Source organism: Drosophila navojoa, chromosome 2, assembly GCF_054131105.1.
Source record: "Drosophila navojoa isolate 15081-1374.11 chromosome 2, UAZ_NAV_1.0, whole genome shotgun sequence".
Classification (NCBI taxonomy): domain Eukaryota; kingdom Metazoa; phylum Arthropoda; class Insecta; order Diptera; family Drosophilidae; genus Drosophila; species Drosophila navojoa.
In genome coordinates, this window is record NC_142890.1 from 1,020,312 (window position 1) to 1,045,326 (window position 25,015).

At 45.5% G+C, this 25,015-nt stretch overlaps 7 protein-coding genes across 9 annotated transcripts in view; 2 read left to right on the forward strand and 5 right to left on the reverse strand.

Moving 5' to 3' along the window:
- Nepl15 (Neprilysin-like 15) overlaps nucleotides 1–8,701 on the reverse strand; it is a 162,083-nt gene extending 153,382 nt beyond the window's left edge. For both annotated transcript variants that reach the window (XM_018112140.3, XM_089264758.1), the window contains exon 1: nucleotides 6,260–8,701. In XM_018112140.3, coding sequence (XP_017967629.1) covers nucleotides 6,284–8,341 — 2,058 coding nt within the window. In that variant the 5' untranslated portion in view covers nucleotides 8,342–8,701 and the 3' untranslated portion in view covers nucleotides 6,260–6,283. The remainder of the gene's footprint in view (nucleotides 1–6,259) is intronic.
- Nucleotides 397–2,975, reverse strand: Nepl13 (Neprilysin-like 13). The gene has a single exon (XM_018112138.3). The coding sequence runs from the start codon at nucleotides 2,860–2,862 to the stop codon at nucleotides 562–564; it is 2,301 nt and encodes a 766-aa protein (XP_017967627.1). The 5' UTR covers nucleotides 2,863–2,975; the 3' UTR covers nucleotides 397–561.
- Nepl14 (Neprilysin-like 14) lies at nucleotides 3,699–5,873 on the reverse strand. The gene has a single exon (XM_018112139.3). It carries the CDS (start codon nucleotides 5,822–5,824, stop codon nucleotides 3,728–3,730), a length of 2,097 nt encoding a protein of 698 aa, XP_017967628.1. The 5' UTR covers nucleotides 5,825–5,873; the 3' UTR covers nucleotides 3,699–3,727.
- A 444-nt stretch (nucleotides 8,702–9,145) lies between the features above and the next one.
- Nucleotides 9,146–25,015, forward strand: part of LOC108659285 (uncharacterized) — a 29,619-nt gene continuing 13,749 nt past the window's right edge. The window contains exon 1 of the mRNA XM_018112137.3: nucleotides 9,146–9,306. The gene's annotated coding sequence lies outside the window, so the exon portion shown is untranslated. The remainder of the gene's footprint in view (nucleotides 9,307–25,015) is intronic.
- On the forward strand, nucleotides 9,149–16,073 carry Usp12-46 (Ubiquitin-specific protease 12/46). Of its 2 annotated transcripts, none has more exons than XM_018112141.3 (2): nucleotides 9,149–9,306; nucleotides 14,330–16,073. In XM_018112141.3, the coding sequence occupies exon 2, from the start codon at nucleotides 14,645–14,647 to the stop codon at nucleotides 15,899–15,901; it is 1,257 nt and encodes a 418-aa protein (XP_017967630.1). In that variant the 5' UTR covers nucleotides 9,149–9,306; nucleotides 14,330–14,644; the 3' UTR covers nucleotides 15,902–16,073. The 2 variants fall into 2 exon arrangements, with proteins under 2 accessions (XP_017967630.1, XP_089120892.1); XM_089264766.1 differs by lacking the exon at nucleotides 9,149–9,306 and adding an exon at nucleotides 14,018–14,227.
- Nucleotides 9,592–10,224, reverse strand: LOC108649598 (uncharacterized). The gene is made up of 2 exons (XM_018098570.2): nucleotides 10,064–10,224; nucleotides 9,592–10,004 (listed from the first exon to the last, which is right to left on the reverse strand). The coding sequence occupies exons 1-2, from the start codon at nucleotides 10,153–10,155 to the stop codon at nucleotides 9,725–9,727; spliced, it is 372 nt and encodes a 123-aa protein (XP_017954059.1). The 5' UTR covers nucleotides 10,156–10,224; the 3' UTR covers nucleotides 9,592–9,724.
- On the reverse strand, nucleotides 11,032–12,093 carry LOC149092035 (uncharacterized). Its single transcript, XM_089264792.1, has 2 exons — nucleotides 11,786–12,093; nucleotides 11,032–11,718 (listed from the first exon to the last, which is right to left on the reverse strand). The coding sequence occupies exons 1-2, from the start codon at nucleotides 11,795–11,797 to the stop codon at nucleotides 11,155–11,157; spliced, it is 576 nt and encodes a 191-aa protein (XP_089120918.1). The 5' UTR covers nucleotides 11,798–12,093; the 3' UTR covers nucleotides 11,032–11,154.

Genomic DNA, 25,015 nt, shown 5'->3' on the forward strand with positions numbered 1-25,015 from the left:
TATGTTGAAGAAGTCTTTTCGTATTTGCTGACATAAATATTGTGTTATGAAATGAAATTTCGATAGGTTCCCATAGATCATTTTCAGTAGATATACTTTACGCCTAACCTATCCTATTTGTAAAATGCAAACTAGAAAGATAAACTAGAAATACTTATGGAATACTAAATATACTTGGCTTTGCATAGATTTGTGTCTGTATACATGAAGACAAGCTAGAGATTAAACTAAATTGGATCAAAAAACTCTCTAGAATCAGAAAATATTCTCTTATGTAGAAGTTTGGTTGTCTTTTTTTTTTTGGACGAGTATTTTGCAGTCGGTTCTTATATGCTTTATACTCACTTCCTGTTACACCCTGGAATATCCATTAAATTCAAGTAAAAGACAAATTCAATTAGCCTAAACATCTGTGTATTTGCTTTAAACTCTATCAACTCACAGATATAATGAGCATGAGTGAATTATACATACTATTAATTATCATTGCCTTATCGTACTAGCATAGACTTTATACTCTAGACACTCCCGCTTTAGCTGCAAGCTATCTTAGGCTAAGTTTTAGAATATCAAGCATTTGTTGCCGCTGTTCATGTTGGTGCCCAGAGGGCAATTGAACTCCTTGCCGAACTCCTCGGAGTTGCTCAGCGGCCCATTGACATCCCAGCGCTGGGGCGTGTGCTGGAGGAGCGGCATGGCCTCTGAGGGGGGCTCCTCGTTCTGCTTGGCCCAGCAGCGCAGCTGGGCGAAGTAGATGAAAAATAGCTGAGTGTTGGTGAAGTTCAGCTCGGGCAGTGTCTCGCGTAGGAGCAGGGGTATCATCTTGGAGTCGACCTGCTCCAGCCAGCTCAGGTACGCATTGAAGGCCACATTGAGAGCCCCAGTCTCGGCTATGATCTCCCTCAGTCTCGTGGCGTTGCGAAATTCGCTGGGCTGATTCGACAAGTAGTTGCTGTACTGAGCACGCTGGCATTCGGTGGCGTTGCGATAGCCGGACATGGTTAGTTCGTTCCAGGGCGCCGTCGCCTGCGGATGTCGGTTCCAGCCCTCGTCATCGAAGGCCTGCAGCAGGGCAGCGGCCAGGCGTTGCCCGAGCAGGGCGTACCTCAAGGCCTTCGGGTAGTAGTGGCTGTAGTAGGGCGCCTGCATGAGGCCCCAGCCGACGAGCACCGCCTGCTGGCGCGGCTCCAGCGCCGCCCGCACCTCGAAGGCGTTGAGCGAGTTCTCCGTCATCTGCCCGAAGTCGTTGCCGCGCAGCTGATTCAAATACTCGCGCGAATTGTAGCGCAGCGTCGTCTCCAGCTTGTGCCAGTAGTCCTCGTTCTTCTGGAAGTGCAAGCCCGCCAGATCGACGCCCTGGTAGTCCGGGAACTGTGTGTGGTACTGGGCTAGGCGGGTGCGGGCTGTGCGCCGGTCGCTGTCGTCCAGCCACTCGACCCGGAGCTGCTGATCGAAGGCCTTGACGAGGTCCCTGAACACGTCCTCCATGTCGTGCTGCACCTCGTCGCGCTGCACGTGCCGCTGGTACATGTCGCCCAGCACCTGGGGGAAGAGTCGCTGCATGACGCGCACGCATTGGCGGGGACGCATCATCGCCTGCTCCTCGGGCGGCTGGTTGAGCTCGAGCAGAGCTCGGTAGAGGATGTAGCTCGAAATGGTCACCTGGTTGTTGCTCTTCGCCGTGCGCACCAGGTGGGCCAGGTAGCTGGGGGAGCGCAGGTAGACGTAGTCCGGATAACCGGTCTCCACAATACTCTCCACGAAGAGCTTAAAGTCCAGCCAGGTGCCCATTTTGGCGGTCAGCTCGATCAGCTTCATGCGCGGGTACTGCGGACTGCCGCCAGGCTGCTGCTGGCGCAGTCGCTCCTGCCCGACGCGCGACCGTCCGCTGTAGACGGGCGGCACCTCCGGGGTGCTGGCCTCCACTGGAGGCAGCGTCTCCTGCTCGCGCATGCGCTTGCAGAGCTCGAACTCGAAGCGAATGATGTCGCCGCCGAAGCGCGCCGCCTCGCCGCTCTCCATTTCGAACCAGTCCCGCATGTTGTCCGCCACCTGCTGCTGGATCTGCTCGTAGACCTCGTCGCGCACGTTCGCCTGCCGCGTGGCGAGCGCGTTGCAGTGCTCTGCCGGTATGATGGTCAGCCGAGGCTCGCCCAGGTAAACGCTGCTGCCGCTCATCTGCTGCAGATTGAGATCGATGTCGAAGCCGATCAGTATGTCCAGCCCGTAGTTGCGCCGCAGCGATGCGAGCATCTGCAGCCAGTGGTAGTCGTGTTTCCAATGCGAGTTGGCCACGTTCCGCAGTCCGCCGTGCTCCCGCAAGACCTTCATCAGGAATTGGCGGCGCTCCGCCGCATTGGCCTCCACGGCCACGCAGGAGTCGTAGAAGCTGCGCACCTTCCGCACATTCGCTGCGCTCACCGGACCCAGGTCGTTGGCCGACAGGGGAAGCGTCAGCAGCTGCTGCAGCTGCTCCACAATGCGAGTCTCCATCAAGTGCTGGGCCGTTATCAACTCACCTTCGCGCAGCTGACGCGTGTGATAACGGCCCCAGTTGCCGCAGGCGTACTCGTAGAAGTCGGCGCAGGGATCTGAGCTCAGGTTCATATACTTGAGCATATCTCTGGACATGCTCTGGCGTATTCTCTGCTCCTGGCGACTGTCCACAATGTTGCTGTTGCTGTTGCTATTACCATTGCCGTGGCCGTGTCCATGAATGTGCATGGCAGCAGCGGCAGCAGCACCGCCTCCACGATTCATGTTGACGTTGTTGTACCTGTACGCGGGTCCAGCTCCAGAAGCTGCGCCGGCCAGGTGAAGCAGGCAGAGCGCAAAGATCTGTGCAAATCGTGTAGTTCTCATTTTAGCGTTCCAGAATCAACTGAGCTAGCTCCAGCTCTGCTTGATGGATTGATAAGCATTCTGTAGTCGTATAAATTTTCCGCTCATGAACTTGACGAATTGGGGTCAAGTGTGCGCTCAATGTACTCCCGGCTCTGGTTCCTAGGGTTATCGCCAAAGACACGAGCGCTGCGAGAGCCAAAGAGAAACAAACAAACGGCGACCTCGCACGTCGCTGGCTCTCAATGAATGTAACTGTTATCGAAAGGCAAAATTATTCAGGCTTATCGATTGCTGAGGTGTTTTGGTATAGACTTGTCATTTCATAGATTCTTGGATACTTAATCCACTAAAAAGTTTGTCATTTGTTTTAGATAAATTATGCCAGATTATATCAATCGATAAATATCGATATTAAAATAGCTTAAAAAACCTAAAAGCTATGGAGATCATATTAAAAATGTATATGATTATGTTTTGAATACACAGATAAATCATAAGTCATTTGGAAGAAGAATATCGATAAATATCAATAGCTTGAAGAAATCGAATTTAATTTTAATATGACATCTACATATATATTGAATGAAAACCCCTTTAAAATATTTGATATTAGAGATCCAAGCTCTCAATATTGTGTGAAACTCAATCGTGTAGAATCCGAGTTCAGCTAAACTATTGCTCATGTTGTGTGAAGGCCAAGCGCAGGCGCTGATAATGCATACAGAAGAAACCTAGAACAGATTAGAGCAACAGCTCAATGTAGAGTTCAGGGTATTTACTAGTCGAGCACTTCCTGTTTCTCGAGCTGTTGGCATTGATGGAAAATCATGAGAGATCGAGTGGGTAAAAAATACTTTATTAAAGGTGCATTTATGTAGGTATATTAGTAGATGACACACTTGTCGTGTGGATGCATTGCTGATCCAGGTGGGCAGTGGAACTCGCGTGCGAATTCGGCCAGGTTGCGCAATGGGCCATTCACTGCCAGGCGGGTCCAGCTGTGCGTCTGCCTGGCGCTGTACGTGAGCGGGGGCCATGGCTGGGGCCAGAGCTGGTGCTGTTCCCTGTCCCTGGGCTGGCAGCGCTGCTGGGCAAAGGAGAGGAAGAAGAGCGCCGTGTTGGAGTAGTTGAGGCCAGGCAGAGTCTCCTTGCTGAGCCGGACGAAGTCGTTGTTGGGCGCCTGCAGACTCAGCCAGTTAAGGTAGGCATTGAAGGCGACATTTAGGGCGGCGCTGTCGTTTATCAGCTGCTGCGTTGCGGTCTCGTTGCGCTGCAGGTACTCCTCGACCTGGCGAGCGAAGCACTCACTGCGGTTGTGGTACCTCCAGGCGGTCAGTCTGTCCCAATTGTCGTGCTCGAGCAGGCCCCTCGACCAGTGCAGCTCATCGAAGGCGGAGACCAGCGGGCGGGCTAGGCTGACGCCCAGCGTGCCGTAGCGCTGGGCATGGCCGTAGCGCTCGTCGTACTCGGGGGGCTGCAGCAGCGCCCAGCCCATTTCCAGACGCCGCTGCAGCGGCCGATAGACCACGCGTGTCTCGTACGCCTCAACTGGGTCAGTGGGCAGGGGCAGGTTCTCCTCGGCCTCTCGCTTCTGCTGCTGCAGCTGCACTTGCTCCATGAGCTGCCTCAGATTGTGCCAGTAGTTGTTGCGCTCGAGCTGGAGCTTCAGTACCAGCGGCTGCTCATAGCTGGGCATCGAGAGCTGCAGTAGGCTCAGCTTGCGCTGGGCGATGCGACGACTGCCCTCCTCCAGCCACTCGGCGCTGACGCTATGCTTGAGTGCTTCCTTCAGGTGATCGTAGAGCTGCAGCAGCTGCTGCTGCTTCGCCTCCTCCAGGGCGTAGCGCGCCGCATAGAGCTCCCCCAGCGCTCTGGGCAGCAGTTGCCTAACTCTGTCCAAGCAGAGGGCCGGCCTGTGCTCCGGCGTGTCCCCGAGCGGAAACGTCAACGCGCCGACTGCCCGATACATTATGTAATTGGCTATCTGCGTGCCGTTGCGTGTGCCCAGCGTGCGCTGCAGCTGACGGTAGTAGTTCGGCGCGGCCATGTAGACGGGCCTGAAGACCGTTTGCTCATAGACGGCCGTCACGTAGGTCTCGAGGTCCAGGCCGTAAAGCTGCCCCAGCTCCGCCAGAGTCTTGCGCGTGAAGTTCGTCGAGTACAGATGCAGCTCAGCATCCCATGGCTCGAGGCCCTGCATCCCACCGCACAGCTCCAGCTCAAAGCTAATTATCTCGGCCGCCAATCGTGCCGACTCCTCGTTGCCCATGGCCAGCCAGGTGCGCAGCTGCTCCGTCACCAGGCGCTCGAGCTCCCCATAGGCCGCATCGAGTCTATTGAGACGTCGCTGGCTGCACAGCTCGCTGGGTATCAGGGTCGAGGGCTCGCTGAGGTAGATGCTGTTCTCCTGCACGCTGGCGTAGTTGTAGCTAACACGCAATCCAATCAGAATGTCCATGCCGTAGTGCCGCCTCAGTTTGCCGGCTATCTGCGCCCAGTTGTAGTCCCGATTGTACGCGCTCCACTTGGCGCCTGGCACCGCCGGAAAGCCGCCATTCTGCTGTATGAACTCGCTGAGGAAGACCTGCTGCTGGCTGCGCTGCGCCTCGGCAACCAGGCACGACTGATAGAACTCCTTGGCCTGGCGCACTAGCCCACTGTCCTTGCGGTGCATCGACTCCTCCAGCAGGCGCTGCAGCTCCACACTGATGCGACGCTCGGCCCTCAGCTGCGGCGTCGCCTCTGTCCCCCAATGGCCGCAGGCGTACTCGTAAAAGTCTGTGCAGGGATCGGCGTGCAGATTGATTTGACGACGCATCTCCTGCGCCTTGCTCTGGCGCACCGTCTCCTCCGTTTGGTAGACCCGCTGAAAGCCAACTCCATCATCGCCAGGTGCCTGACCAGCTGCAGCAAGCAGCAGCATCAGCATCAGCGTCAGCGCCAGCGCGAGCAGAACCTTTATGTAGCCAGACTCTAACATGCTGCTGCATCTTTGAGTTGCTCTCAACTACTGCTGTCGACGCTCGCCGCAGAGCTCGGCCTCAAACAGAGGCAGATAAGAGCGGTGTAGTTCATGCCGAGGTTATCATGGGGAGAGGGAGAGCAAACAGCGAGAAGCAGAGGCGACTAGTAGATAGATACCCTGGGTTGAAAAGGAGATTAACTTGTGTTATGCATTGGTATAGAAAGGAATCAGTTCTATAGTTCTTAGAGCTCAAGAGATATCTTATTTGCTTATAAGAAGAATGAGAGACAGAGAGAGAGAGAGAGAGAGAGACGATCAGGCAGGCTAACATCAGTATACTCTCTCTTCCCTATGAAATCAAGAAGAGTCTAACATGTGCATAGCTTTATTGGACTTTTCGAATATAATATATGTATATTAATATGTAGATGTGTGTGTGTGTGTGTATAGAAATGTTATGTCTGGGCAAACATTTTAATAGATGGCGCACTTGAAGCGAGCATTGAGCTTATCGCTCTTGGAGCAGCTGAAGGCTTGTGCAAACTGCTCAGAGTTGGAAAGAGCCGTGTTCACGCGGAACGGCTCTGGCAGCTCCTCGAAGAGCTCAACGGACTCGGGATAGTCGGAGCAGTACAGCTGCGCATAGGCCAAAAAGAAGAGCTCGTTCTCCGTGTGATCGAGCAGGGGCAGGCGTTCGCGTTGATAAGTCGCCGATGTTTCAGGCGAGTTCCTCAGCCACTTTGAGTAGGCGCGATAGGCGATGCTGAGGGCGCCGTTGTCGGCCACGATTCGACTGAGCAGTCCCTTGTCCTGGACGGGCTTGTCTCTGAACTGCACAAAGACGGCGTATTGCTCCTGGAAGCACTGGGCGCGACGTAAGTAGGAAGTCTCCGAGGTGAGGTCCCACCAGTTGTTGCGGTAGCCGTGTCGATCGTAGCGCCGACCCACCTCGTCGAAGCCGTGGAGCATTTGGCGGGCCAGCAGCACGCCGATGGTGCCGTACTTCAGGGCGTTCGGGTAGACGGGATCCCAGAAGAAGCGGGCCTGCAGGAAGGTGATCGGGATTTGCATCTTGTTGGTGGTCAGCTCATAGTGCGGCACCTTGTACACTTTGTCCGTCAGGCGCGGCTCCTCGACGAGCTTTGCCAGATGTCGCTGGGTGCGCCATTGGAGCACCTTGACTAGGTTCGCATAGAACTGATCCTGGTGCAGATTCAGGCCGTGCACTTGTCGTATCAGTTGGGTGTCGTCGTGGTTGCGGAATTGCAGCTCCAGGGCCTCCAGCTTGGCAATGGCCTTCTGCCGGGTCTCGAGCGTGAGCCAGTGCAGATCGGTGGATGCCTGGAGATCCTCGCGGAAGACGCGCTTGATGTCCGCCCAGGTGGACTGCAGCTCGTTGATCATCTGCATGTTGTTGAAGTTGCGATGGAAGAGGCTCTCCAGGTGCTGCGGGAAGTACTGGCGCACCAGCTGCACACACCAGATGCCCGGCTGAGCGTTGAGCGGCACGCGTGCCTGATCGAGGGTGTCCAGGGCACGCCAGATCGTGTAGTTGGCCAGGTGGAGCTTTGGCGTGTTGCGTATCACATCCACGAGGTTGGACATGTAGTCCTCCGGCGTCTCGTACAGGTCCACGTAGAGGGTGTCGTTGTAGATCATCTGCAAGTAGCGGCTCACGTCCACGTAGCTGCCGTAGGCCGCCTTCATCTCGGCCGCAGTGCGGAGTCGCGTCGTCTGCTCCAGCGTGAGCGCCGGATTGTGGGGCAAGCCCTTGGCCAGCTGCTGCTCGATCTGCAGCACCTGGGCGGCGACCTCGTGCTGCCAGCGCTCCGATTGCTGTGGGAAGTAGCCCTCGAGCTTCTGGCGAATGGCCTCCTCGTAGCGCTCGCGTGCCTCATGGAAGGCCGCGTCCAGGTATTGGCGGCGATGGCCCAGGGGCAGCTGGGGCGCGCCGATCTTCAGCCGATGCATGTTCTCCTCCTTGTAGTCGAGCACCACGTCCAGGCCAATGAATATATCGACGCCCAGGCGCCGCTTGAGCATGGCCACCGCCTGCAGCCAATCGTATTCGTAGTAGTACCACGACGGCACACGAATCTCTGGCCAGCCGCCGCGGAAGTCGGTCACCTGCAGCAGGGCCTCCAGCGCGGAGCGCGTGTCGTTCGCCTGGGCGTGGCAGGAGACGTAGAATCGCTTCAGCAGGCGGTCGGCGCTGCTGTCGGCACTCGTCTTGCTGCTCTTCAGCATGTCCGCGCTCTTGCGCACGAACAGCTCCTGCAGCTCCTCGAGGTAGTTCGTCTTCTTGTTGTGCAGCCGCGCGGGATGCAGCCGCGGCCAATTGCCGCAGGCAAAGTTGTAGAAGTTCTCGCAGGGCCTCGGCTCGCCCGTGCTCAGGTAGGCCTTGATGTGCGCCGCCTTGGCCAGGCGCAGTATGTCCGTCGTGTAGTTGTTCGCCGCAGGATACGCCCCGGTAGTGCTGCAGGCCAGCGCCAACAGCGCCACGCCCATTAGCAGCTGCTTGCCTAGATCCATTCTCGTATTGCTGATGCGCTCCGTTTAGTTGTTGATAGAAAACTAAGCTCGAATTGAGCTTTGCGTCGATTTTTGACTTGAGGCGGCGGCGACAACTGCTTATCGTCGACCGCCTCGCCAGCCGCGCTAGCCTCGTCAGTTTGCGTCGCTTGATTAATTAATTAGCTTTATTAACCGTTGCAACAAATTTTTTGCTCTCCATTTTAATAACCCCGCTGACCCAATTCAATTCGCTGTTCTCTCACTCACTCTCACTAGATCGGCCCGGGCAGCATCACTGTTTTTGTTTGTTTATTACTATTTTTTCGTTGGCTCTCGCGCACTTGACCCACAAGGTAGTACGTGGCGTATACCCTGTAAGCATTGAAAAGTTGCAAATGGAGTAACTTCATTTTGTCGAAAGAACGGAACATCTTGAAATACCTAGCTTAGCTCAATCGAATATTTTCTCTTCTCGATTTGGGATATCCATCTCGATAGATAAAGTCCAAGCTGATTGCAGGCACAGCCTTAGCTAAGACTTAGGGTATCTGCTAGTCGTGCCCATTCGCCTGGAGCACTCTCACTTGTTTTGCTTTTCTTGTTTTCATAATTTTGCATTGCCTCTCGCTTTTAGTTCGAATGATTCTATGACTTTCTCAGTTGCCCAGCGCTCGCCAAGGCTGGGATCGAGAAATTGTGAATGAGTAAATAATGAAAATTTGTGTTTTCCTCATTTAAGCTATTTGTTTGTCTACTGTTTACGTCTAATTAATGTATCCCTTATTTACAATTTTGGTTGTCTCTTTGCAGGAAAAACAATAGATTTATTCTTCTCGAATTTCTGTAACACTTTCAACGACCGGCCTCCCTAATTGAAGCAGCCTCTGGTAGCTCACGCGGAATTGCCTCAAAAGTGTTTGACTAGAAATTGTTTCAAGCATTGTGTGAAGGGCAACGCAGCAATAAAAGAAACTTCACAAACGGTAAGAAAATTAATTTTACTCTATGAATATCGTATACGATATGTGAATGTCACTTAAGATAATACAATATTGTTGACAAAGTATGCAAATCATATCATGACTTGTTCGATTCCGCTTACGATATATAAATATCGTATACGATATATGCAAATTGGTATTGGTATAGTTAATCCGCTTATGATAGATGGGCACTGTTAACAATATACGATATGTAATAATGATTATATGAATGATACGATACATGAATATCGTTTACGATATTGAGTTAGAAAGTAAGCTTCTCAATACTGTAAAATAGACTCAGTCCGTTGAACTGGTTTATTTGAATGAATAATTGTAATCTTCAGACATTAGTTGTTCGTATATTGTAACTCCCCGCTCCCGTTCATTGACAATTGCATAATACTGTTAATTGCCGTTAGCCTACGATCACTTTTAGGGTAACGCCATTGAGCTGTGGGTCCAGTACAGCTGGCTGGATGCTTACGTTGTAGGTGACATGATAGCCGTTCTCGTCGGCTGTGTAGAACGCTGTCTCCGTATAGACGCTGTTGGGTGAGTTTTCATCCTTGCTATCGAGTAACACACTCGAGGTGTGTTTGCCTGTTATAATCAAATTGGGCTTGACTTCTGTTTCATTGTTGTTCGGAGTGTTTAGCACTGCCGTTTCGTTGCGTTCAGTGCTCGGTTCACGTATGCTAAGAATGTCAATAGAGAATTACGTTTGTTCATTTGCTAAAATGTCAACTAGACTTACTGAAATTCATAGAATACTTTGGTCGCGGCATAATTATGCTTGATGTACCCGCAAAGCAACAGCAAGACGCACAATAACTGCGAAATATCCATATTCGAACCTATTTCACAACTTCGATTCACAATTCACAATTGCGATTCACTTCAACATTCTAGTTGAAGCTCTTACAATGCACTAAACGTGTCTGAAAATGTTTATCCATATTTGATATATGCCGTGCAATATATCTACTGATCGTGATTCCATATAGTAATCCAAACTAGTTGGACCGGTTGCAATTGAGACACTCGGAATCAGAAATTATTGAATGAGCTAGCCATTCCGCACTGTTTATTCTACGGCTCTATCAGATAAACAAGTTTTCCAACGTAAGCTAATGCACTGAAGCCCGTTCAGAGAGGTAGACGGGTATATTGATTGTGATGCAGTTTGCGTGAGGTCTAGCCAGAGACTTGATATTTGTGTACTTAAGATCTTGGAATGCTTGAATGCCCATGGCAAATGGGGAATTACTATATATATCTAGAGCCAAACACAATTGTACTTTGAATGATATATTCAGGAATACAGCTGATTGATAAGTGTGTAAACCTCATACGTAGGAAAATCTTATATAAATTCTAGATCCTGGAGTGATTATATATTTAAAGAGTTTTGGGAAAGAGAGAAGAAAATTTTAGAGCTAGGATCTACAACAGTGACTAACTCTACAGGCATAAATCTCTGCCAACTCCATAAATTTAACTATATTTTATAACATAAACCAGCATTATGCAGTCGCTTATGCCCGTCTGAATTAGTCGCACCTGCTCTGTGTTGGTGTTGAGAGCTCGATATTCCGATTGCATTGAGCGACAGACAAGACTGACATTAATAACTAGCAGCAACACCAATAGCGGCGCAATTAAAGTACTGAGGGGAAAATCACGTAGACTTTTGGAAAAGTTTTCACTTTAATACTATGTAGATTTATATTAAGTACATTCTGATATAATTGATGTAAGCTCTTAGATGATTCCCGGTCGAAATGCAGCTAATTGGCATATGTAATTGACTTTATCCAATTAGTGAGATTATTATTCTGAATGAACTTAGCCGAGACGTGTTAGAATTTTTAAGAGCGTAACACTCAATCTGGGCTCAATTCCAATGGGTGTCATATCAGTTGTTGGATTTTGATCGTGCCTAGAGCTTGAAGCGGAACTGGACTTGATGGTTTCCACTGTAGTCTTGCTTTGACTGGATTTGTCGTTATCCAACACTGTTGCAGCGCTGATCTTCGGGCTGGGAGTTGGCATAGAAGGCTTGGTATTTCTTACTGTTGTCGCATCCTCATCTATTCGTTGTTGAATAGTAATCGCTGGGGTTGAGACAATTGTGGAGAATTTGGCTTTTACTGGGCTTGTTGTTGTTGTTTCTTTATAAAGTGCTGTATTCCGATCTTTTTCTTGTTGAGCCCTGGGGTTTATTGTGACAGACTTTGGCTTTAAGGGTTCCATTGTTGTTTCCATATGCTCAGAGATATCCATATGAACTCCCATCTCCGTCTTAACCCTCGTGTCAGATTTGATTGAGGGATCTTCTGTTGCACTGTGAAGGGGGCGTGCCTCTGTTGCCGCCAATCCCAATCCCAACAACACAATCGTATAAAAAATCTAGAGAAGTCATAAATAATATGAATACAAGTATGCGCTAAAGTTGATTAGACAGTTAAATACTTACAGCTGGCTGCATTGTTGCTGGTGAACTGTTCGTTCGATTCACAGTTCAGCAAGTTTTATAGTCCTCAATGCATCGTTAGCAATTCATAGAAATACCCATTGAAATTGAACAAGTTCGACGTTGGGCGTTACAGATCCAAAGCAGTTCAATAGTCGAATAGAGTTTCGGGAAAAAATCTCGAACTAATTAGGCAAGTTGTCGGTGAATCTAGGGAGAGCGCAGTAGAGTGTAGGGAAAATAATGAATTGAAAAACTTGGTGTTCTATGGGGAAAATGCCTAGATAATTACGGATATATATATGAAACTAGATTGGTTCTAAGTCAGACTTTAAAGACTGTGTATTATAATATTAGGCCAGCCTCTCCAGGGTTTTTTGCTTTGCTCTTGCCAAAAAATACATCTGAAGTACAACTTACATTTAGTTTCTCAACAAATTTTAGAGCATGTAAAGACTTGAACATGAAATATGATATTTTATGAAGAATTTCAGGAGATAAGCTCAACTTGATGTTATAGGAACTATTTCAAAGGAGGGTATAAAGGAGGGGAGTACAATAAATACGAATCTCAGTCTGGCGGGCAACAATAATCAAGCACTAAAACAATTATGATTTAATATACGTTTTAAACATGTTAGAGACTTGATTTTAATGAGTTTAAGATCAGTAAACTTTGATGGCTAATATAATCTAACTGTATGCCTTTGCGTCATTTGATCAGTTGAATTTCATCAAGCCTGAAAGTGAGTAGCTCTCAATGGGCTGGGAATTTCGTTGGGCAAATGAGGAAAACGTCGGAAAGGGGTTTCGCCCCCGACTGAGAAGATGGAAATGCAGGCTAAATGGCCTAGGGCTGATTGTTCATTTAATTAAAGAATATTTGAGTCAAATTAAAAGAAACAATACTGTAAATTGGTTTTATGTGATTTATTTAAAATTAACTTTGTGGCAACATATTTAGTCAATAATTTAAAACTATTAATATATCACGGCAAAGCTATTTGGTTTGATTAATATCAGTTACAACTTATGAATAAGCTTAAGAATATTTTTAGCAAATAAACATGTTGATTTTTGGTATTTAGGCTAGTATTTTTAGTAATTTTCCGGATAGATGGTTTACTGTCTCGTCTGGATACCGTTCATAATTGTAGTCGATGCCTTTATAAGTCTAGAATATGTTTAGCAAACAAACATATTTAGCTGAGCTTAAGCCAGAATCTTTAGTAGTTTTCCGGATAGATGGTTTACTGTCTCGGCTGGATACCGATCGCAATTGTAGTTGATTTCTTTCTGGAGTACAGCATATATTTGGCTGTTGACGAGAGTTAAAGAAATTTGCTCCAATGCGATGAAGTTGTGAAGATCTGTTGGAGAAAAGTCTCTACTGGTTGTTGCTTGTGCTGTTGGTCCTTGCGGGGATTTCGGCTGATGCTTGGCTGGGGGATTTTCGCTGGAGCTTAGCGTTTAGCTTATCACTTGTGTCTCTGGTACTTTGTTTGCTTGCTATTAACTGTGAATTGATTTGAAGAGTTGATTGTACGTTGACTTTTATAGTCGCGTCTAGGTGTCGAGTGCATTGCCCATGGCACACGACACGTAGCCAGGTGTAAGATCGGCGTACGTCAGTGATTCGTGCTGCAGTCGCTCGGAAATTTCCCAGAGCACTTCCAACGGTTCTCGGCAGAAAAGAAAAGTCACCGGCTCCGGCCATTAACTGTCATTAAAAATTCTACTATTTTAGTACATTTAGTCATCCAAGAGCGACTTTTAATAGATCCAATATCACATGTAAAGTGTATCGATTCGCTATTGACCATGACTCACGCTTTTGCAATGCAAATAAATGTTTATCAAGAGCATCTCTTGGGCTGAACCTATCGAAGATGGGCAATCAAATAGAGAGGTAGCAGGAGACGCAAAACCCTTAAACGAAATACCTGAATAGAAATCAGGACAAGTAGCTAATATCGATAAATATCGATATTTCGATTTTGTTTCTGATTCTCTGAGACATCAAGTCTAAGAGGAAATCTTATTTGGAGTATCATCACATTAATCAAAAATCAGTTCCGATAAGACCAATATCTTAACATTAATTTTCTTCTTACATTTTACATATACTTTTTTTTTGCTTTTAACATATAAAATTCTGCCATAAATTTGAATATATTTTGACAACTAACGGAAAAATCTATGAAAATTCTAAAAACTTGAAAATACAAATTTGAAATTGTAAAACAAATGTTTGAAAATATATTTTTGAGAGAGGGGATTTTTGCGTAGAGAATATTTCAAAACCAAAATTTTCTTTTCACACTTCCCGTTTTAGTTATTAAAAGTACTTCTTTTTTTTGTATCAGTTAAAAAATCTTAGTTTTAAATGTCGAAGAACAACAACAAAGCAAACGAAACGAAAAGAGAGAGAGAGAGAAGGATCAAGTGAAAGCACAGTAGACCTTAAATATTTTTATTATTTTTGTTGTTTGTGTTTATGCGAAAGAAACTCACGTGATTCCCCTCTTCAAAATTATTTATTTTCAGACGAAAAAAAAATATATAAAGAAAAAGTAAATAGAAAAGTGTTTTGCGCGGCTGGCAGGAAAAAAGATCTCTATAGACAAGTCGAGAGTCGAGCTGCATAGGCTCAATAGAGAGTGAGAGATACAGAGAAAGAGAGAGAGAGACAGAGAGAAACAAGAGAAAGATAACAATAACACATTTTTCGATAACGCTAACGATAAGCGATTAATGCCACCTATCGACTTATCGAATCGGCTAACAAAACGAGAAAACACGTAAGCATACACAGTGTGGGGTTTTCTGTACCGCTGTGCCGCGGCAGCGCCATTGGCTACCATGGGCGCCAACGTATCGCAGCTGGAGCGCGAGATCGGCTCCGAACTGTTCCCGCCCAACGAGCACTATTTCGGGCTGGTTAACTTTGGGAACACATGCTATAGCAACTCGGTGCTGCAGGCGCTTTACTTCTGCAAGCCGTTCCGCGAGAAGGTGCTCGAGTACAAGGCCAAGAACAAGAGGCCCAAGGAAACGCTGCTCTCCTGCCTGGCGGACCTATTCTACAGCATTGCCACGCAGAAGAAGAAGGTCGGCTCGATAGCGCCGAAGAAGTTCATCACGCGGCTGCGCAAGGAGAAGGAGGAGTTCGACAACTATATGCAGCAGGATGCCCATGAGTTTCTCAACTTTCTGATCAATCACATCAATGAAATAATCCTCGCCGAACGCAACAGTGGCAAGACGCCGGCCGCCGGGTCGTCGACTGCGCCGGTCCTGGGCAGCGGCGCAGCTCCGGGCAATGGGAATGCTGCGAATGCAAAGTCCAGCTCGAACTCCAATTCATCCAATTCCACATCGACCTCGACGTCAAATGGCAACTGCAGCAACTCGACGGGCTCGCTGAGCGTCCTGGACGGCAATGGCAGCGTGACAGCGACCACAACTCCAATCGGTCAGACGAATGGAGCGAACACGGAGCCCACCTGGGTGCACGAGATCTTTCAGGGGATTCTGACGTCGGAGACGCGGTGTCTGAACTGCGAGACCGTGAGCAGCAAGGACGAGAACTTCTTCGATCTGCAGGTGGACGTCGATCAGAACACGTCGATCACGCACTGCTTGCGCTGCTTCAGCAACACGGAAACCCTGTGCTCGGACAACAAGTTCAAGTGCGACAACTGCTGCAGCTACCAGGAGGCGCAGAAGCGCATGCGCGTCAAGAAGCTGCCCATGATACTGGCCCTGCACCTGAAGCGCTTCAAGTACATGGAGCAATTCAATCGGCATATCAAGGTGTCGCATCGGGTGGTCTTTCCGCTTGAGCTGCGGCTGTTCAACACCTCGGACGACGCTGTCAATCCGGATAGGCTCTACGATCTGACCGCGGTCGTCATACACTGCGGCTCGGGCCCGAACCGAGGCCATTACATAAGCATTGTCAAGAGTCACGGGCTTTGGCTGCTCTTCGATGACGACATGGTTGACAAAATCGAGGCCTCGACCATTGAGGACTTCTACGGCCTCACCTCGGACATACACAAGTCCTCCGAAACGGGCTATATATTGTTCTATCAGTCGCGCGACTGCGCTGCCTAGATAAATTCGAAGTTTAAGTAAAAGTTTTGTTTTCGATTTAAGTAAAAAGTTTTCTAAGCTCCATTTATATTGTATTACTATATAATCTCCCGGCCTATATCAAGGCGGAACTCTATGTTCATTCATTTTATATTCATAATAACAATAATAAACATTGATAATCTCTAGCGAGCGTTTCGTCTTTGCTTTTGCGGCAGGTCAGTGTTGCCTAGGGGCTTGCCTGACTGTGCATATATCTATCTCTTCATATACATTATATTGCATGAGTAGATCATTTCCCATGCAATTTGCTAATTACTAAATGATTGCCACGCTTCGCGTTTCAGTGGAACTCGCCTCTGCTTCTTCTGTATTGCGCTTGGCTCGCGCTCAGTTGGCCAAGTGGCGACAGCTAATGCAATTCCAATCTTGGCTTAGTCACAGCTGTGTCATGGGCGTCCACGAGCCATGCAGCTGGCTATTGTCTAGGGCAGCTCAATCAAAACTACGTCAGATCGTCAAGTCTGTTGATTTGCATCGATACTATGATAAAAGTCAATATTACCCCAAGCCACGTGATCGCTCATGCTTACGTGTAGCTAGTCGAGCTGCTAGACATAATATGTTGCTGTCTGTATGAAATTGATTAACTATTTTTAGTCACGTTTACTATAATATGATATATATGATATGATATAATAATATATGATATCTATCTGAAACTGGGGAAAGGGAACTGAATAACATTAAAGTAATGTTAAAATATATGCAAGAGGCTGAGGGAAGGGTGATTGAGTCAAGATGATATGCATATATGAAGTATATATCTATATTTTTATGAGGTTCAACTTATCCATTTGCACTTGAGTCTTTATGAGTTTGTTTTTCTGAGTATTGAATGATTTTAGTTGCGAATTACACGATATTCCAGCAATGTATATAAAACGTGATCCTCTGCTGGCGATGATCACGTGTAGAGTCTCCCGGTATCAGCTTATTTCACAACATTGATCAGCATTGAATATCATCAATTGAACTATGAGAGAAGAGAGATCATCTGCCACTAATTCTGGAGTAGATTTATGAATACGTGGATGACATTGATATATATTTTAGGCTTTAATGGCTTGGGGCATCTCCTAGTCGGGCTCACTTTTACTTATTGAAACTGTCAAGAGCTTAACAAACTATTAATGTTAATGTGAAAACACTTTGACTTATTCGAAAAAGAAAAAACTCCATTAGCCACAGACAGCTGAGTGGAGTTCGGAGTTAACCAATTTGTTGTCGCTTGTTTTGTGGCTGGAGGTCTTGGAGACTTGTCAATTATTGTATCTTAAGTACGATCTTCAATCTTCATTTCGTTTGATGTCGCTGGCCAAAGTGAAAACTACGGGTGAGTGCCAAAAACCGGTTGGAACTCTAATGAAATATCAAAGCTGGAGTTTTGGCTCTGCGAGTTTATGTGTGTTTGATTGGGAAACGTTTTCCATTATATGTATATACATAAATGGTTATGTGTGTGGCCAATTGACGCATTTTATGCTCGTTTATGAGCCCAAAAGGAGCATATTGGGCTCGTGTATGGATTGTAGAGCTAAGCATATATGGAGTTTACAGGAGGTGAAGATTTTTTGCAAGGCCTCATGTCAATACTTAACATCCTTAGCAATCAATCTCTTATTTCAGTATATCTCGGTAAATTTAAGAGATCGCTCCAAAATTGGTCTAGTATAGTGAACTACTCGAAACGTATGTTTACTTGGATCTATAGAAACGTCTTTTTCATCCCAAAAGTATTATTCTGAATCATATTCTATATGTATCTAAATATGCTTCGGTCACATGCTCCTATATCCTATATTATATGTAAGCAAGTATCTCCTAGTCGTACCCTTCCGACTGGAGCACACTTTCTTGTTGTTGTTGCTTGAACTTGTTGTTGTTGTTGTGTTGGTTGTCGCCGAACCCGTTGCGTTGGTCCCGCAGCGCACTGAATTGATTAGTTGTATCTTATGGAGCGCGTAGACAATTCCGCATTTGTGCGCCCGGTTATTACGCACGGCGGCTGGAAAAAGACTTTCACTCAACTTGACGAAAGGAAAAACTTTACGCAATTTTCATAGCTTGAATGTTTTTTGGTTCATGGGATGGGATAGTTGGGTTTGTTGGCATCTGAGCAATGTTATCTGTGACATATTTAGTTGCTGCTGTTGTTGTTGCCTTCTGGCTGTCAGTCTTGAAAAATCTAGCTGACATCAGCAGCCGAGGGGCGTGTCCATTGAAGTTGCAACATATGTCAGAGTCATTTGTAGCTAGAGTTTCCCCATAGAGTTTCAAGCAAAACATTTCGTTATATATGACGAACTGTCAATATGCTGAGGCGTGGCAGCTGTCCGCCCATCGGGCCACAATACGAAAATCTATGGCAACAGTTCAGTATCTCATTTGTTGTCGCCCGGGCAGCACTTGTACGTGGATGGGCGTGGCAAATGGACGGACATAAAGCATATGTAATTAAGCAAGAGTGTTCTGGTTGGGAGTGCTTGGCTAGATGTTGCCCTAAAATATGCCGAGAGCTGCTGATCTGAGTCGGAATCTTGTCTGGAAAGACAGAAGCCACACAATTCCAAGCATTTCTGCATTGGTAATACCTGTTCTTACCACTCATACTACCCACTATCAAAAGTCAATTGATTGAGCTTTGCTTCTGAATGAATGTTTCGTATGAAAATTATTTAAAATGAATCAATCGTGGAACACGAGGGAAGTATGCTAATTCGGAAAAAGGTCTTATAAATATTTCTTAGAACTACCTATATTCATTCTAAGAATTTGGTATGATTAACTGCCCTGATATATATCGATGTTAGGTAAATAAAAATAGTTACTAGGTAATATGATCAGCTTATCATTCCACTAGTGGGCAGACAGACAAACAGAGAAATCTTGAACTGAACATTATATCGTAAACATGGATCATACATTGTATCCCATTGTTCTAGAATCTATGCACTATAAGGTCGCTTCCAGTTCTTCTCATGTCTAACCAACCAAAACTCCCTCTTTCAATGAGCATTACTCTGTCAGAGAGCACAAAAAGGGGTCATCATGTCTTTAATTAGCTATTTACCACATGTGGTGCGAGCTGCCGTTGCTGCTGGAGTAAGATCACCCCTTGCTTTCCAGAAGAAGACATAAATCTCGCTCGCTTGCTGACATAATTACGATGCGTTACGATATTAAATATGTCAATCGATTCTCAAAGTAATATATAGATATGCAAGCAGATTAGATTGAGAAGAAAGCTATGCGAATCGATTGAGATATTATATAGATCTTTATAGAAATTATAGCTGAAAGACTAGGCTAAGGCTATGCTGAACTGAACTGAACTGAACTGAACTAAGTATAAATATATTTTTATACAAACTCTTGGCTCTTTGGTTAAAGATAGATTAGTTAAGATAAACAAATGCTGTAAGGACCCATGTGAGCCGTGTCTGACCAATGCAGTTGCCGTTTTCTCGCATAAACACAGAATTGAGGAGACTAAATTTATTCTCGTTGCCGAGTTGTCGCCGCTGGCGGCAAGTGGGAGGCCATATATGTGGTATATATCTGAGCCGAGGGTGGTCGGAATAAAGTTCAAAGTTGTTTTTTCGCTAATTTGCGTTAGCTTAACGCGAATTCAGCCAACGATGCGAGGTGGGAGGTGAAATGAATGTCTCATAGATGAGTGCGAGTGTGTGAGTGAGTGTGAGTGTGAGTGTGGGAGGCCGATGAGTCATGGCTAACAGTTGAGCTGGCAGTCAGAACCAAGTACAGTGGGCGCTCGTTAATAGAGAGTAAAATTTTAAATATGCAATTGAAATCGGAATCTTATAAATTTCCCTGTACTACTCTATTCAAGTATTTTTATAAAGCACCTAAAAGCATGCTTTTATTCTTTTACTCTCAATAAATTTCCCTTTTCGCTACTCGCTCGTTTTGTTTTTTTTTCATATTCGTTTAAATTACTATTTTAAGAGGCATCTCTGGCTGCTGTTTACACAATTGACCGATGATCAAAATGACCTTACTCATCTAGTATACCTCAGCTGTTTGTGAATAAACTAGCATAAAAATCCCATTCGCAGAATGTGCAGAGCTCGATGAGATAACTAGAACTATTTGTGACATAAATTTGAAAAGTTTGTTGTCAACTGTAATTGATAAATTAGCCAAAAGTTCTTGTATTATAATATACTAGTAGAAGTGCAAGAGTATATTTGTTCTGTGCAATGAAACTTAGGATTTGTCATTTGCAAAAACTCATTTGATAATCGTTTAAGATTTTTGTTTGTTCTGATACGGGAAGTAAATCGAGACGTGTATAGACTAAGAAGTATTATATCTTTGATCACTTTCTTAGTATAGAGGAACTCGGAATTTGAAATGTAGACACGTATAGATGTGATGAAGTTTGAATAGCTGTTATCTGTGGAATCGTGGAACGACGGCAAATGATATCTATATAACCGTTTGCCAGTACGACTCGATCTGATCTCTTCTATAGATTTCATATATAAATGACGATTATATCAATCAAGTAAATCAAATGTCGGCTTCCTCTATAAATAGTCTCATGAATAATATGATATGATATGATCACCACTACGTATATATTATAAATATATATGTACGTTCTATTGTCATTCCACCCATATCAGTAATAAACACTATATCTAAGCAGACAGAGCATAAATGATAAATCGAAATATATCAATAATGCATAATATTCACTTTGTAGCTCTACTTGTGATTGGAGTTGGGGAAAGGGAGACGTTGCACATGTTTATTTGTGTATTCTCCCAGATTCCCATGCAGTGCCATAACATTACGCCCTTATTGGGTTCTCTTCGAAATTTATGCGCATTTGTAATTGCTTTATTGGAAACAGTTTGTAGCATTTCCTCCTCTTCCTCCATTGTCATCGTTAATGAGCACTTGCAGCCGCCTTCTGCATGCCGATTCCCTTCCGGGCGCTGCGGGGGCGCAGATGTTCGCTGCAGTCGAGGCACGCGCACATGCGCACTCTCGAGCCGCATTGTCCTGACCCTCTGTCTCCAGCGAGAGTCTTACGCTTATCGAAGTACTTCATTTGTTTTCATGGCATTGAGGACGTTCTCAGTCCGCACTTGAGTTCGTTTGGGCTACGAGTAAATGGTTTATCGTGTGCCCCATTAGAGGCAGCATAAATCTCCATCTCCACTGGCTAGTCCACTCTGTAGAACTTGAGAGTTTTTATATATTAATATATATCTATAAACGTCTTATTATTATATGTACGGCATTTTGACTCCTCATTCGTTTGGGGTTAATTCGAACGCACATTGTATAATCGTACGACGCTCAGCTCTCAGATGCTTTGTAGCCCGCCTGCCTGGCTGCCTTGGGTTGACTTGGGTTGCTTTTCATGCTCTTTGTCTGTTTCGTTTGTGAAGTACATGCGGGCGGGTATATAGGACTAACCTATATAGAGTTGAGGTTGTTGATATGTATGATATGATATGATAGATAAAATGAAATATTTTAAATCAAATCTATATCCAAATCTTGCACTCATTAAGAGCTAGAACTCCCAACAGCAACTTGCTTTCGACTAATTGTCTTAAGAATCAGTTTGACTAAATATTATTCACCGCTCATCATAGCAAGTGTAAATCTTTAGCGCTCTACCTCTCATCATCTCTTCAGACAAGTGTTTTATATAGACTCATACTTTTTAGGAAAACCCTTAACTGTCAGCATTGCTCAGTGTGAATCTATGAATCTTTGGCAGGCAGAGTATTGGTCTCCGTTTTTACAGATGGAACAGAAGAGGAGAGTTATAGGAGAGTTGATCTACAGTTCTACAGCTAGATCTATTGGGCTTATGTATGTGAAGCACAGGCAATTGCTTATGGATATATTGCATAGCATAGCAGGAGCAAATCGGATATCATTTAAGTAATTTAAAACGTGTAGCCAGAGCGTGTATTGGGCAGTGTGGAATGCCCGTTCTGCAATGTTCTTACTTGTTTCACTTGCACTTGCAAGCACCACACACACACACACACACACACATAGAGAGAGATTACACACTGGGAGGCAATGCTAGCAGCCCCCATAAGCACACACACACACACACACATAGATAGAGACCGGGAGAGTCGCTGCCACACATCGGCGGCGGTCGTCGCTTTGTAGTCGTCGTCAGCGTTGCTGCTCGCTGTTGTTGTTGCTGCTGTTGTTTGTGGTCGAACGCATTGCTGCGGCGCTCGTGTATTTTCAGTTTCGGTCTCAGTCTCAGTCTCCTTGGGCTTGTGCAACCGTGAAAATGTGCGCCGCGTCGCGTCTGTTGTGGAAAAATATGAAAAGTTTCTGAAATGTATATATATAAAAGAAACCTCTTCTATATGTATGTGTGCGTGTTTATGATGATAATGTATATAGAAATGTTGCTTTCGATAACAAATAATTTGTTGTGCAAAATGATAATTTCGTTAACGGACGACCGAAGCAGCTGTTAATCATATTAACTAAAAGAAACAAAAGAAAAGAAAAAGAAAATTGAACGCAACATTTCAAGTGTCTGCGAGTGAGCGTGTGTGTGTGTGTGTGGGCGGGCAGCATGCCAAATATATTAGTTCAATTTATGAATTACATACACACATATACAAAGTATGCATGTGTGTGTGTGTTTAACTGTGCTTCAGTCTGTGTCTCTGATTAACGAAAATAAAAAAAAGAACATGAAGCTAACCATCTTATCTGCGTGCAATGCCGGTTGACAAGTGACTGTGTGGCTACTGTATATATAAAGAGTATACACATATATACACATACATATATGTATATAGCATATATACAAGTGTATATGAAATGAATATGAGTTTTCTGCAATTGGAAATGAGATCATCCACAGCCATGGAACGAATCGAATCGAATGCTGAAATGCGTTTTTTATTTATTTTGTATTTTTGTTGTTGTCTCTTTGTCTGCGTGTGGCCAACGGAAAGTTTTACTTCTACTTGAAGTCTTCTGGCAACGACTACGGCTATGTAATTGGCCAGAAGTGGAAGCATTCGCGTGAACTGCCTTCCGCATTGTTGCCAAATGCAATTGGCTAAAAAAATAGAATAGCGAAAGGCATTTTTTCGGTAGCTGCTGTCGAGCAGACTTTGATATGGGTCCAAGCAAATTGATGCTGTTTCGATTGAGAATGCAAACTAGTCTGTGAGGGGGAGGTGGGAGACGGAGAAGAGGGTGTAAAATGAGGTGAGTGAGGTGGGTAAGGAGAGAAAGAAGAGAATGTAGAGTAACAACAAAGGCGAGAGAAGATAGACGAGTGAAAGAAAAAGCGAGGAATTTTAGGAGAATGAGCAAGGAAAACAAAATGAAGAGACAGGAGATATGTGAGAAAGAGGGGAATATGGAGAATCATGAAAATGAGACGAGAAGTAGACTGATAAGAGAATGAGGCGAAAGGATAGAGGATAATGAAGACAGTCGAGAGACGGGAGATAAAGTGTGGCTACTGGAGAGAGCAGATTAGAGGTGTGAGATGGAGGGAGCAGAGTGGGAGACTAGAAGCACTGACAAGAGAAAGAAAAGGTATAGTGGAGATAAAGGACGAGGGAGATGAAGGATAGAGGAGATAGAAGAGAGAAGTGAGAGAAGATACCAAGAACAGAGTAAACCGATAAGCGACGAGCGATGAGAGAATGCAGACTGAGAATAGAGTTGCGATAAGAGAAAATGGATAGAAAGGGGAGAGTGGAGAAAGGAGAAGACTTAGGCATAGGTACAGCTACAGATTAAGCTAGAACTAAAGGTAGAGCTAGCAGGAGAACCTAAGAGGAAGTTGAGGCGGAGGCCGAGTAAAAATTAGAGCAAAAAGGCATGCAATGGCATATGCATAGCCAAAGGCAGAGCTAGCGGAGCTAGAAGAGCTAGCTGAATCTAAAGAGTAAAAGTTGTTCATTTTATGCAACTGCAGCGGGCAACTGAAACGGGCCACTGCAACAGCAGCAGCAGCAGCAACAGCAGCAGCAACAGCAACAACAGCAGCAACAGCAGCAACTGCAATGTAGGCCAACAAGTGCGTTGAACTACAAATTGCTCTTTTCTATTATTCTATAGAGCAAGGAATGCATGGGCGCAGGCAGCTCGCAGCCAGTTGCAGCCAGCTAAAGTTTGGCCAGATGTAAGGCATAAAAAAAGAGAGAAAAAGCATCACACATAGAGATGGAAAATATTTCATTTTGTGGCCAAGTCGAAATGTGATTGAACCTAAGGTGCACATGTGCATATCACGACTTTAATTGCCTCCCAGATCTATTTACAGCTGGTTGAGGCCATGGCTAAGTCCTCTTGTTTGTGATTGTCATAGGAGTGGGTAGGGGGGAGGGGCAGGCGGAGGCAGAGGCAGAGGCAAAGCGATTTGTGGCAAATGGCAAATGTATTTATCGATTGCGTGTGCTAAAACGTTTTTAACTTGCTTTCCTTCCTCTGGACAATCAGCAGCGAGCGCCCTCAGCCAGCCCAGGCCAGGCCAGGCCAGGCCAGCCGAGCAGAGCAGCCCGCAGTGCTTCCTCGTTGCTGCTCGTTTTGGCTGCCTGCCAGTTAATCTAAACTTCTGCTGGCAGCCCTTGTGTGTATAGTGGGCACAGTGGGGCAATTACAGAAATTACAGAAAATTTGGTTTTTAGTTGAAATTTAGAGGAATTTTGCTAAGACGAGACATCGTTTATATATATATTCTATTATCTTCAGCTGCACTTGGTGCACTTTTCAAATTGCTAACTAATCTATGGGAACTGGCTATTGTAGCTGTCTATCAATATCATAAGATACACATTCTATCTGTCGTAGATTATGATAGATATATAATCAGAGTTGATATATAATCAGACTAGATATATAATCAGAATAGATATATAATCAGAATAGATATATAATATATAAATATATAAATAATCACAGCAACTATCATAGTTTTCTGCTATAATTATAATATAGCATATCTATTTCTTTAGCTAGCTAGCTAGCATAAAAGTCTACTATAACTAGCTAACATAGCTATCTACAAAAAGAATTTCCCAATTCTGG